General features: G+C 37.9%; 1 protein-coding gene across 1 annotated transcript; it reads left to right on the forward strand.

Moving 5' to 3' along the window:
- Window positions 1-175: 175 nt before the first annotated feature.
- On the forward strand, window positions 176-14,279 carry me2 (malic enzyme 2, NAD(+)-dependent, mitochondrial). The gene is made up of 15 exons (XM_004072321.5): window positions 176-395; window positions 2,252-2,401; window positions 6,770-6,903; window positions 7,048-7,197; window positions 7,384-7,459; window positions 7,667-7,828; window positions 8,045-8,258; window positions 8,630-8,727; window positions 9,153-9,266; window positions 9,369-9,480; window positions 9,574-9,716; window positions 9,815-9,917; window positions 10,058-10,128; window positions 11,170-11,268; window positions 12,475-14,279. The coding sequence occupies exons 2-15, from the start codon at window positions 2,288-2,290 to the stop codon at window positions 12,634-12,636; spliced, it is 1,752 nt and encodes a 583-aa protein (XP_004072369.1). The 5' UTR covers window positions 176-395; window positions 2,252-2,287; the 3' UTR covers window positions 12,637-14,279.
- The last annotated feature ends 186 nt before the right edge of the window (window positions 14,280-14,465 follow it).

Raw genomic sequence — 14,465 nt, forward strand, 5'->3', positions numbered from 1 at the left:
TCTATCTATCTATCTATCTATCTATCTATCTATCTATCTATCTATCTATCTATCTATCTATCTATCTATCTATCTATCTATCTATCTATCTATCTATCTATCTATCTATCTATCTATCTATCTATCAACAACTTTCAATGTGCGCAATATTACTACTGCGCATGCATCAGTTTTTACGGTAACCTATAAAGGACATTCCGTTCTGCGATTGGATACAGCGCTGTTTTCCTCTCTCCTCTGGACTGGCTGACTTAAGCGCATAGACTTTCAGGGGAAACTCCTAAAAGATAAACGCCAAACGGTTACACTACGAATAAGGCGGAAGACATGTGCTGAGCAGTTGTTAAGACTGTCAACTAAAGAAAGAGCGACTTTTAGTGTTATTTCGAGCGCAGGTAAGTCTCAAGCTAGAACTTCCAGAGCAAAAAATAAACCATGCAAATTCACAAGTGAACCTCGGTGAAGAAAAAAACATAATTATGGGAAGCATGTTTCTCTTTGGTCTGCTGTGTCATTTTATTATGCTCAGGACGAAGCTGTAGGCTTCATGACTTGTTCCTGTTCACTGAGCGGTTGGCAACAGTTAGCTTGCAGCACTTGTTAGCTTCCTTCGCATTGATTGAGATGTCAGGCTGCTGAACTTCCTGTTGCGCTAATTTTTATGCTGCATATTCAAGCACTTTATATGGATTCCACGTGATTGATAATGATAAAGACAATATTTTTGGCTGTCTATTTCCAAAGTGATTAGAACACCCCACTCTTAACTCTTTATTTGAATGAATAATTTATGGATTTTTGAAGGTTTATGGAAGAAAATAGCAGCTTATGGGTCCAACTCTTTCTGTAACAGGCCCCTTTCTGCTATCAAAACAAGATAATGCAATCTGAATTAGAGGTCACATGCATGACATAGCTTAAACTGTGATGATGCTATTCCTGCAACAACTGAAAAGGGCTCTCTTGTGTATGAGTATGTGGTGGCTCTGAAAACAAATTGTTTATTATATGTATATGGTGTGTGGTATTTTTGTCTCTGTAGGTTTATCTTCTTCCCTATTACATAAAAAAGGATTATTACAATTTTCTAAAGCTTCACTCCTCACATGTCATGCTAAATAATGTCTGACCTCATCCAGATTAAAGACTGCAGCTGCTAGAAACACTTTTAATCCTCAAAAGAAAGATTCTCCTAGGATTTAGACAAGTGTGTGTGCAGATACGAATCAATGCAATCATAAAAATAAAATACTAATAATAATTTGAGATAGCGGTTACATAAAAAATAAATTTGATTATTGAATTATTGAACACAAAATCAAACATTTAACAGGTTTACAAAAATGTCTGAGAAAGTTCAGAAATCTTTGCTCTATAGTGATGTTGTTTTAGTTGTTTGCTGAAGTTGATTATTAGGAAGGAATGGATCTGAGGTCATTTTAACCAAGTGAAACTGCTTAGATAGGAAACCACATCCAGATAGACATTTTTTTCTGCAGACAATGCAAACCCACTGTGCAGTAAAATTTTAAGGCGGAAGGTGTGTGAGAGGGATTCTCGCTGTGATAAAGAGCAGTAATAGTTTATCCATTATTCTTAGCTGACTATAATAAAAGTTTTCTCAAACTGCAATGATTAAAACGATTAGTCAGTCTTTGTAATGATAAAAATACTGTAAATTCTCTCTTTTTTTGTAAATACCATGGACAACATTGTGTTTCTGTTGTCAAAAATATATATTGTGAGCATCTTACAGACCCACTCCATTAAAAATTGTGTTTATGGGGTTTTTGATGTGTTCTTGTGGCGTTTTTCTGAAGATAACTTGTGATAAATGAATAAATAGCACAAAAAAATGTACATTTCACTGCAAAAGCTTAATTTAAATAGGAGTTAAACCACCTTAAATTATTCTCCAAATGACCCTCGTCTGATCAGGAGGGCAACATCTAACATAAAAGCTCCATCTGATTGGTCAAGTGCATAAAGGGACTTACGTGATTCGTTAAATAGTTCAAGCTGCCATAAGATTGTCTTAGCACTTTAAGGTTTACCATTTATTGCGATTTTTGCCGACTTTTGCGATATGGAAATTGCATAGCTTGATAACAATAAATTTGCGATTAATTGTGCAGGCATAATTTCAACATACCTAGCAACTATATATTACAAGGAAATAGCAAAAACCTAACCTGGGTGAGCTGGTTAACCTAACCTGTGTTTCAGTTCTGTGTTTTTATTTTTGTCACAGACACCTTCACGCAGTGGACGTTCCAAACGAGTTGCCATGTTGTCTAGGTTAAGAACGGCCTGTTCCCTCAGGCCCTGTGTCTCTGCCTGCAGATGGGCCCACACCAAAGAAAAAGGCAAGCCCCTCATGTTAAACCCCCACACTAACAAGGTAAGCAAATGCCGTATGAGCCATACTTAAAATAAAGTGTTTGTAGTGTTGTTAGATTTACACCAGAAAGGAACTAACAAACAACAAATCATGTGATTGCACTGGAAGTTTAATGCAGTTTTGTAAGAATTTATCAGAATTGGTTAAAGTAGATAAACTATTGAGATATGGAGGAGACGACTAAATACATTGATTTACTATGTAAAGAATCAGGAACAGCATGTTTGTTTGTTTTTTTACTTTCTGTTGTAAACAATAATTTTAAGTTGATCAAGTGAGGTCATAACCTTTTAAGGCAGACATATGTAAACAGTGTTTTTAAAAAAAAAAAAAAAAAGACTTTAAACACAATTGTATTCTTACTCATAAATCTAGAAACTAAGTTAAAAAAAATATGTGCAAAAATGATGTTAATAAGAAACTTTTGGTTGAAATTCACTCAGTTTGTTTTTAAAGCAACATTTCACAAGGAGGTTTTCTGAAGGTGCTACACAAAAGGTATAAAATATCTAATCTGGCTTTATCAATAACAATTCAGATGAAAAGGGGTGGGTCTTAAAAGGTTTTGCAGATAACATGCCATGGACAACACAATGATATTTTCAGACTTTTTGTGGTTGATATCAGTTATATTGAAGCCAAATATTGCAAAGAAATAATAGAAACAACAATGAAGCATGTCATAATCTCTGAGCAATACTTTTATACAGTGGTGAACAAAATTGTTGGTAACCCTCAGTTAAAGAAAGAAAGTCCACAATGCTCACTGAAATGACCTGAAACGTTCAAAAGTAACAATAAATGAAAATGTATTGAAAATTAAATAATCAGAATCAGCCATTACTTTTGAATTGTTGATTAACAGAATTATTTAAAAAACAAACTAATGAAATAGGGCTGGACAAAAATAATGGTACCTCCATAAAAGACTGAGAAATAATTGCCAAGGGGGTCATGATGAACTCAGGTATGTCCTTTACTTGACATCACAGCTGGTTTCAAACCCATAATCAGTCAGTCTGCCTATTTAAAGGGAGACAAATAGTCACGTTGCTGTTTGGTGAAAAAGTGTGAACCACACTGAACATGGACAACAGAAAGAGGAGGAGAGAATTGTCCCAGGACATTAGAAACAAAATTATAGACAAACATCGTAAAGGTAAAGCCCATAAAACCATCTCTAAGCAGCTTGAAGTTCCTGTGACGACAGTGGCACATATTATTCAGAAGTTTTAGACCCACGGGACAGTAGCTAACCTCCCTGGACGTGGCCAGAAGAGGAAAATTGATGACAAATTGAGGAGACGGATAGTTGGAACTGTATCCAAAGAACCCAGAACAACCTCCCAAGACATTAAAGGGGAACTCCTAGATCAAGTTACATCAGTGTCAGATCGCACCATTCGTCGTTGTTTGAGCCAGAGTGGACTTCATGGGAGACGACCAAGGAGGACACCACTGTTGAAAGGAAATCCTAAAAAAGCCAGACTGGAATTTGCAAAAATGCATGTTGACAAGCCACAAAGCTTCTGGGAAAATGTCCTTTGGACAGATGAGCTTTTTGGCAAGGCACATCAGCTCTATGTTCGTAGACTCAAAAATGAAGCATACAACCAAAAGAACACTGTTTTGGGGCTGCTTTGCTGCATCTGACACAGGGTGTCTTGAAGTTGTGCAAGATAAAATGAAATCTCAAGATTATCAAGGCATTCTGGATAGAAATGTGCTGCCTAGTGTCAGAAAGCTTGGTCTCAGTCGCGGGTCATGGGTCTTCCAACAGGACAACGATCCAAAACACACAGCCAAAAAACCCCAAGAATGGCTAAGAGAAAAGCGTTGGACTATTCTGAAGTGGCCTTCTTTGAGCCCAGATCTGAATCCCATTGAACATCTGTGGAAGGAGCTGAAACATGCCATTTGGAGAAGACACCCGTCAAACCTGAGACAACTGGAGCAGTTTGCTCATGAGGAGTGGGCCAAAATACCTGTGGACAGGTGCAGAAGGCTCATTGACAAATACAGAAACCGTTTCATTGCAGTGATTGCCTCAAAAGGTTGTGCAACAAAATATTAAGTTATAGGTACCATCGTTTTTGTCCAGCCCTATTTCATTAGATTGTTTTTTTTAAATAATTCTGTTAATCAACAATTCAAAAGTAATGGCTGATTTTGATTATATAATTTTCAATAAATTTTAATTTATTGTTACTTTTGAACATTTCAAGTCATTTCAGTGAGCATTGTGGACTTTCTTTCTTTAACTGAGGGGTACCAACAATTTTGTCCACCACTGTATTTGATCATCTTGCTGTTCCTCTTGGCTTTCAAATTATTGCTAACATTGAAAAAGATGGGACGTGATAATGGCTTCAGAATGGTCAATAGCGTGTACTTGCATAGAGCTTTACTACCTTCATAGAAGGCCCAAAGCACTTTACAGTCCCAGTCCCACGCACACACACATTCACACACTGATGGAAGCTCCGTTGCCGAACACTGGCGCCAACCTGTAACCACCAGGAGCGATGTGGGGTTCAGTGTCTTGCTCAAGGACACTTGTGATCAGACTGCTCTACCTCTGCTCCATAGTCGCCCAAATATGAATAGAATAGAATAAACTTAAGGTAATAAAATTACCTTGTTACTGTTCTCTGTTAAAAACAGCAAGTAGATGAAAATGACATTAAAAAAACACTTAAAGAGCTTTAAACACAACATTTATTCACATTGTTTAATGTTTGCCATTTTAGATATTTTGCATGTTTGCAAAAAACGTGTTTTAAAAAATTATCTTAAATAAATGATGTTTTTAACTTGTAGAGGTTTTTCTTATACATTTGTAAGAACTCAAAATATAGCTGACATTTGTAACTTGATTCCTCACCAGCAAGAGGGGAACTGATCTATGCTAGTTATGCTAAACCTAGCCCAGGTTTGGCCTGTTAAACAGGGAGCCCCTGCTGTCATGGCAACCAAGAGGCAAACTGGTCACTGGCCAGTTACAAGATATGGCGTCTAGTTTGCAGTGGAGCTGCAGCATATTTAGAATGACAGAACGCTGACTGTGCATAAAAATAGATTATTAAAGCCTCAATGGACCTAGCTTTGTAAGAAAAGACGGACTTTAAAACTGTAAGATGAGACTTAAAAAAAAACCAAATGGGCTAATAATCACTTTACAGACTCTTAAAATGAAGAAGCAACCAAAACACATGTAAAAAAACAGATTTTAGATATTTTTCCTCATTAGTAGAAATTATCGTGTATTTTCTTTTTTTTTTTACATTTGCTCAACTTGCTTATCCTTGGTTACTTTTCTGAACAACACAGATTTGTAAAAACAAAATTTGAAAGACGGGTATACAAAAAGAAATACTGTGAACTCCCTTCATTTTACATACTTGAATTAACCGGTATGATCTAAAAGTCTTTTGAAGTAGTGATGCTAATGGATTGTGATGAAATGGAGCTGCAGAGGAGTGAATTGCTCCATCAGCATGACTCAGCTTTTTTGTTCGGGGAGCCCCTTCCATTCTTCTCTTCCACAGAGTAATAGACCACTTTCATATGTCCCGTCTGCGTTTTGCCTGCAGAAGTCCGTAGCTCAGCATGTGCACACACGTTCTCAGACGCTGTAAAACAAAAGCTTGTCTCACTTCCCCCATATTCTTAATTTAAGAAAAAACTCAAATCTGGGTTTGATCACACAGATGTTACCATTGGCTGCTTTAAAATTCTCCCCATTTTGTAACATTTTCACTACCTGTGGAATATCTCGCCAGATCTTACCCAGAGGCAGGGAGAAGACAACTGGGTTTTTTCATGGCTCAAGCCTTGGAAAAATCCAATGTTACAAAACAGTTATTAAAAATATCAACTTAACCTATTTAAACAGACTATTTATCCCTATTTAATTTAGTTTTTTTCATTTCATGTAAAGCATTTTGGGGTGTTCTGTAACAGGAAAAGTGCTCTGTAAATACAGTTAAATTGGAATTTATCTACTGTTATTCATGAAAAACTTGTGTAAAATCTATAATCTTTCTGTCTTATTATAGAACACAATGAGTTATCTAATACATTTTATGGAAAACAAAGAAATAAAGTGTGTTCGGTTGTAGGCATTTTTTTTGCACGGCTTTCACATGAAAACTGCTGCTGGCTGCTTTAATCATTGGGTTGCAGATAATTTGTTTACTTTCTGTTCCTGTCTTCTGGACGTCTGCATTTTGGCCCATCTCTGGCGGTTAGAAATGTTCATAACTAAAATGACAGTGGACTCATAAATAAATGCTTCATTAAAGAGCTGATGCTTAATTCATAAGAATTTGATAACTAACTTCTTTTCTTGTGTGTGCTTTTACACAGGGCATGGCTTTTACTCTCCAGGAGCGACAGATCTTAGGCATTCATGGTTTACTGCCTCCTAAAGTGGAGACTCAGGACATTCAGACGCTGCGCTTTCAGAAAAATCTCAAGAAAATGACAGATCCTCTAGAAAAGTATTGTTTTTCCTTTTTCTTTTTCCAATAATTTTCTTGTCATCAGAAATCTTCCTGTAAACCTAGAAAATACTATACATGCAGAATATTGTTAGATAAGTGTCTTTCTTACTCTCCATTTGTTCTTGATGCTATTTGAAACAGATACATCTATCTGATGGGCATCCAGGAGAGGAACGAGAGGCTCTTCTATAGGGTTTTAATGGAAGACATCGAGGAGTTGATGCCAATTGTCTACACTCCCACTGTGGGCTTGGCCTGCACACAGTATGGACACATCTTCAGAAGACCCAAGTAAGGCTTTAATATGATTTATTGGGTTTTAACTTGTTTTTTGTTTGTAGATATTTGATATCTTTTTGTTCAAGAGAAAAAGGGGGGGGGGGGGGGGATTTGGTCCTCTTAATAGCAAACAGTAAATATTTGGATTGTTATGTTCTTTTTTTAATGGCTTAAATGTGATCTTGTTTCTCCCATCAGAGGCTTGTTCATCTCCATTTTGGACAGAGGACATGTCCGCTCCATCCTGGACAACTGGCCAGAAACCAATGTATCTGTAAGTGCTCATAAAGCTAACACCAAAGCTTTTTGTCTTCGTCCATCCATCTTTGTTTACAACGATGATTTACTAAATGTTCTACTCTAACATAGCCAATAATAAAGATGAATCAAGATCTTTATACCATTAAAATGAACAACAATTTCATTGGGGTTGTTTTTCCAGCTGGTTTTTGCATACGTTTTCCATCTTGTTGTTTTCTAGGCTGTTGTGGTAACTGATGGCGAGCGCATTTTAGGGTTGGGGGACCTTGGTGTCTATGGAATGGGCATCCCTGTGGGTAAACTTTGCCTGTATACTGCCTGCGCTGGCATCAGACCTGAGAAATGTCTGCCTGTGGTGATCGACGTCGGCACAAACAACGAGGTAAGACTCTGTTACCTATTTGTGTGCTTTGTGTTGGTTATTAGCAACTAGTGCTGCCATTTTAACAGCACATCTTTTAACAAAGTATACATTTGAAGTGAATAGAAATGCATTGTTCACAGTTACGTGACAACTTTCCCCGTCCCACCTGCTGTATGGCCTCAGTTGGGGAAAAAGAAGTATTACATTTTTGCCTGTTGCCTTTCCTCATTTCAGACTCTCCTTAAGGATCCCTTTTACATGGGCTTGTATCAAAAGCGAGACCGGTCTCAAGCCTACGATGACCTTATTGACGAGTTCATGGAAGCTGTGGTGAACAAATATGGCCAGGACACGCTGATCCAGTTTGAAGACTTTGGAAACCACAATGCATTCCGATTCCTCAGGAAGTACAGGGAGAAATACTGCACCTTCAACGATGATATCCAAGGTTTGCACAAAACAGACAGTGTATTCCAAAGAATAAATCATTTCAAAGCTATCACCTCAATCAAAAGCTTAACTTCTCATTTCATTGAGCTCCTTTACTAAAGCAGCTTTCTAGCCATTTAATAACTATCTTTCCTATTAATTCTTTGGGAGTTTCACTGAAAATAGTCATGAAAAAAGCAGGAAAACTGTATGAGCACTTAAAAAATAGCCTGTTTTTATTGAAGAAAGCTATGTCATTGAGTTTTTTTTCTTCAGACATAAAGCTACAGCTGTTCTGAGCTGTAGTTCAGTAGAAGCACTTTCAGGAAATGTCATGTCTTTATGCTCTGCTGTACTGCTTAGCATTTCTGTTGCTTTTGTTTTTTACAGGCACTGCATCTGTAGCCCTTGCTGGTCTGTTAGCAGCTCAAAGAGCGATTGGCAAACCGATCACACAACACAAACTGCTTTTCCTGGGAGCTGGAGAGGTAAGCTAGAATGTAGACATAAAAACGGGATCAATTCATGTTTTGCAGGTTTTGTTGTTGTTGATGGTGGCAGTTAAAACCGATCCCATCCCATCTTTTTGGGCTCTGCTGCCCTCTACTGGATGTTCAAATAAGGGCAGAAAACACAGCTCAGTTGCCAAGTGTTTGTATTGAGATTAGGACTTTTTGTTTGAATGCTTGGAACTCTGCAAAAACAGATGGATTTGGGGGTTAAAACACCTATTGGCCCCAGAGTGCAGCTACGACTGCAGCTCAGCTCTCCCTGAGGGGAGGAGTCAAATGGGAAGAACAAATATTTAAAATGGTTCAAAACTCACATGACTAACTTTTTACAAAGTACATTTTTCAGTTTTCTTATGTATATATATATTGTGGTCAGAATGTAAAATTTCTAAATATTGTAGGCTGCTCTGGGCATTGCCAATCTGATCGTGATGGCCATGATGGAGGCAGGGATGACGCAGGCAGAGGCCCAGGAAAAGATCTGGATGTACGACGCCCACGGTTTACTTGTTAAGGTTAGATTTGGTGACACCTGTTCATTTTTATTTTATTTTCCATTGCCTTTCTGCTAACTGAACGCAATTTGGCTGTGTGTTTTTTTTTTTTCTTAACTCCAGGGCAGATCACAGAAAACTGATAATAACCAGGAGGCTTTTGTCCATGATAGTCCAGGGGACGTGCACAGCTTCCTGGATGCTGTCAACACCATCAAACCCACAGCTATTATTGGTAATAATCATTTTAAAAAATACCAAATTAAATTTAACCTTTTGATTTAATTTTTAAAGAAGTAAGGATAATTTTCTTTTTAAATCTGTTTAGGAGTGGCGGGAGCTGGACGCCTGTTTACCCATGATGTTATTAAAGTCATGGGGACATTCAATGAACGACCAATCATCTTTGCTCTGAGTAACCCAACAAATAAAGCAGAGTGCACAGCCGAGGAGGCCTACACTTTAACTGATGTACATTTTCCTTACTTGTCTCTTTGTATTAAATGCTTACACCAAATATCAAACCTAAAGACTGGTCAATGTTAAATTTTGTGCTCCCGCCCTTACAGGGGAGATGTCTTTTTGCCAGTGGAAGTCCATTTGGTCCAGTTACTTTGAGTAACGGACAGGTCTTCACCCCTGGGCAAGGAAACAATGCTTACATCTTTCCAGGTAAACTTGGAGGAGATTGATCATTTGTAAAATGAATAGCAAACTAATAGAGGTACCTGTTTTCTGTGACCTTTTGCAGTATAGGAATTATTAGATTGGAAGAAACCAACAAAAATTCCTGCTAAATTTTGACATTTCAGGTGTGGCCCTGGCTGTGATCCTGAGCGGAGTGAGGCACATCAGTGACACAGTATTCCTAGAGGCTGCTAAGGTTTGAAACCAAACTTTCTAAATAAAAGTCTGTTTCTTTTGCCGACATTGTCCCTGCATTTCATGGCAATATTGTCCTCTAAGCATGTTTTGTAAACTCTCTCTAAACTTTTCATTTCTTCTTTCTCATACTGTTTTAAAGTCTGGCATTAAATATATATTTGATCAAAAGCTTTACATATTGATATAGGCCTGGGCGGAAAATCGATTTAATAAATTAATGACCACGACTCCTGCTGCTTCATCACACCGTTACAGCTCTAGTTTATATCTTGTGTGACACAAAAAAATATGACTTCTCCAGTACCGATAGCAGAACCGTTGAGGTCAGATCTTAACAATACTGCGTTCTTGAAGAATGTTGCCCCGGGGCTCGTTCAATACCGGGCCTCGGTACCCATCCCTAGGAAAAGGGCACGGTGGAGAAGCAGTCGCTTTGCATATAACCAAAGACATGGTACCCATATATACCGTGGAGAAGACGGGGTTTATTAATTTAAGTAACCCTTGTGCGATGATCCCTCCCTTACATTGATGTGTTCTCCCTACCATGACAAAGGTGGATAAAGGTGGAAAAGATTTCATGTAATCCATGGACACCAGTGAGGTTGACAAATCATTGAAGAAAAAGGTTCAGTGCACTGTCCAGTGGGTCTAGATGACCCAACTCCCAATGTTGAAGTGCCTAGGATAGCACAAGGGTTAAAACCTTAGACCCCAGATCTGAGCTTTATTGTTAATCCTTTAGAAAATGGTGCTACTCTCAAGGTGAATGTTTGTCTCCTTTTAGTCCAGACTACAAAGTGTCACTCAAAACACAACTTGGACTTTGATTCCAACAGTGTGTTTATTTATTCATTATTCATCCCAGAAATGGGGGTTACATTGGTCTTGCGTTTCATTAAATAAAAGCAAAATCTGCTTTAAGTTTTCTGCTGTTTTAAGCTGTTAGGTAATTTATGACAATTTATTGTTTTTTTTTTAAGGGGGGGGGGGTCTTTGTCCATAGCAACAGTCTTGAAAGATTTCCATACCTTTGCAGGCTCTTGCAGAACAGCTGACTGATGAAGAGCTTGCAGAAGGCAGACTCTATCCTCCTCTCTCCAACATCAGAGAGGTCTCTGTCCAGATTGCTATTAAGGTAAGACTTAAGGGTTTACATACGTTTTTGGTCATATTGGAAAACATTGTACAGCAAAAAATCCATCCATTTTCTAAATCTATTGAATCCTTTTCGGGGTCACAGTCCGTTTGAGGGCATTTGTGAAGCATTCAAACCTATTTAGTCTTCAAACGTTGAAGGAGGAGTTTGCCTTTACTCAGTACACCTACAGTATGTGAATTAGGCCTTGCTATGTCATAAACATAAAAACTACATTAAAAAAACGGAAGTTTTCAGGAAGTGACAGTTTGCATTTTAATCTAAATTTGAACACACATAAAGCCCAAAGCTATGCAACTGGAAAATTTATTACATCGAGGGGGTGTTTTGCTGTTTCATATGAATTTTGACCTTTAGAGTTGAGCTGCGTTCACACCGAACGCAAATTGCACAGCAGAGGCGACCAGTTTGAATGTGAAGTCTGAGGTTCAGCTGCGTGATTTGAGGGGTGGGTGAGCGCAAAGGTCTGGCAGTGGAGCAATTTGGTTCAGACGGGTAACAAACCGTACCCGTCCCAGCTACTGTTGGGCGACGGCGGGTACACCCTGGACAGTCTGTTGCAGGGCCGATGGAACTGGAGCGATCACTATGCCGGCTCCGGGGAGGCAAACTGGCAGCCAGATAGAGACCCGCTGCCGGATGGGGAGCCAGCCTGCTCGGGCCTCCTGAACTTTATGACATTTTTCTTTTTTTCTTCTCAGTCAGAGCAAGAACACAAATGCGGAGAACACTTTTGGGACTTTAAGTTTAATTTTAAATATGTGCGGCCAACAACAAAATCCAGCCATGGACGCACTTAAAATGCGTGCGGGGAATGCAGATCAGGGCGCTTGGACATTGAGATCACAACGGCTCATTAATTCAAACCGAGCATCTTTGCAACAGTTTGATTGACAGCCATTTAAAAGGAGAAAAACTCAGAAATGCAAAAATGAAAAGATTTTTCATTACCGGTACATGTGTTCTCATTCAAAAGAAAACTGCCACACATTCATGTCAAGAACTCAAAAAACATGATTTTCATTGGAGGGGGTTTTAAAAGCATTTGGATGTAAAGTTCACAGAACATCTTATGAAAGGGTTATGAATATTATAATTTCATGCACACTTACAGAATACTGCATTCTTAAGAAATGGAAGAATTGCTTGAAAAAAGTCAGAACTGGATTTCCTCTTCCTCTTCAGGCGATGGAATATGTCTACTCCAAAGGCATGGCATTCCGCTACCCTGAGCCCATGGACAAGAATGGTTTCATACGTGCTACTGTGTGGAACACCAGCTACGACTCCTTTCTGCCGGACACATACGACTGGCCAGGCGTCAGCTTTAAGCCAAAGACGGACTAGACGTGACGCAAGCACTCGTTGAGCCTCACGCTCAGACGCCTATTTTCTTCCTTTTCCACTTTCATTTTACAGCATAAGATCTGTGTTCTTTCTGTGCAATTTTGAGCGGCTGAAATCCTCCGTAATCTTTATTCTTTGCTTCGTCTGGTTTAGATCTGTTTTTTTTTGGGTTTGCTAAAATTAAAGAGGGAAATATTAGGCAAAAAGGGCACCTTATAGGTGAAGAAAGCTCTTGTGGGGTTGGATAGCCAACTGATTTTGGAATATGGAGTTGAGAAAACACATTTTAGTCTGGGGGACTCCTCACCTTTTCATCATTTATTGTTTGCAGTGATCATATATGTCAACAAATAACAAATGAAAGATATAGATTTACGTGAAAGAATATATATTAAGCAAAAAGCATTGAAAAAATTATGAACTAGTGACTCCAGAATAAATAAATTGACATCAATATTATTAACTTAAATGGGAAAAATGTATATGTTAAAGAAATTGTATATTATTTTGGTCTTTTATGAGTTACTGTTGACTCGTTTGCTATTCTATTTCGGTTTCAGGTTTCAGTGCAGTTGTAACAAGAATATTGAGGTGGTGCAAACATGTAATGTTATTTAGTGTTTTAAACGACTCAACATCACATATTAATTTGAATATTGCCCTTTACTACATTATGGCTATCTTCTAAACAGCCAGTAAAGCGCATCTAGAGATGGAGGGGAGGGGGGGGGGGGTGAAAAAACAAGAAGGGAAACAAACCTGACTGATGGGGTAACCTGAATATTATTTTAGAGCTTTGAGCTGACGTTTCTGCAGATTCACATGGAGAAATGTGTTATATTTTATATGTAAAATGACTAATTGCTACAGCTAGTCCTTTCAGCACATTGTTGCTCCTGGTTTTTTCCCTTATATATTCTTTTATTTTGTGTTTGCACTCCATTAAGTCCAATATATAATAACTCCATTCTTTAACAAAATCCCTATAAAGGACATAGCAGAAATGGTATATTAACTGTACGTAGCCATTATTATTTACAAAACAGAGTGCAATATTGATTAAGCTGATAAATATAATGTACTATTATAAACTCTTCATTAAAGAGCCGAAATAAAATGTTTAGTCAATGAATAAAGTAGCTTGTAGTGGTGATAGTGAATATCTTTAACACTGTGCACAACTAAATAACGAATGAGACTTTATTTTGTTCTTCTGTTCACCTTGATGTTTTACAACGGATATGTCACGCGATCATCTTGATTCTTCTGAAGGAAATCCAGCTGTCGGTTAACCAGCTGATAACTTGCTTGCCTTTTCATGAACTCTAGTGGAGTTATTATTGATTATTATATATAGACCTCAGGGTATTGTACCTATTGTATCTGTTTGCTTTGAAGTGCCAGAAAAAAAATGGGTTAAAATTCACTCCATGTTCAACTCTCAACATGCTGCTGGTTGAGCTAAAACACACACAAAAAATGTGTTTTTCTTTTTGTTAAAAATAGTCTCACCTGTGTCTTAGATTTTTGTCTGTGCAGCTTGTGACAAAAAAAAGGTCACTTGTTTTTAATGTCCATTTATGTAAGTGGATTTGCAATTGTTTCAAATGTTTATTTCTAATAAAACTATGTCTGTCCTGAAACTGAATTTTGTTGATGTTGTCCTACATATCCGTGACCCAAGTATTCATTGATGCTGTCCGGTTTTTGAGCTTTTATTGTAATGTTTTGTACAAAGTTAATTACAGACACGCACAATGTTTCAAACCTGATAAATACAATTTATTTGACATTGTAGTTGTTGTTTCCTTGTTTGTTTGTCTAACAAT

This window comes from Oryzias latipes, chromosome 9 (genome assembly GCF_053564925.1).
Source record: "Oryzias latipes strain Hd-rR chromosome 9, Olatipes_Hd-rR_3.1".
NCBI lineage: Eukaryota > Metazoa > Chordata > Actinopteri > Beloniformes > Adrianichthyidae > Oryzias > Oryzias latipes.

What these genes read in the sequence shown, in the direction of transcription:
- me2 (XM_004072321.5), top strand. Translation starts at nt 2,288, where the DNA reads ATGTTGTCTAGGTTAAGAACGGCCTGTTCCCTCAGGCCCTGTGTCTCT. An exon ending in TAAACCCCCACACTAACAAG is followed by an intron (nt 2,402 to 6,769) that starts GTAAGCAAATGC and finishes GCTTTTACACAG; the next exon opens with GGCATGGCTTTTACTCTCCA. An exon ending in CTGTCCAGATTGCTATTAAG is followed by an intron (nt 11,269 to 12,474) that starts GTAAGACTTAAG and finishes CTTCCTCTTCAG; the next exon opens with GCGATGGAATATGTCTACTC.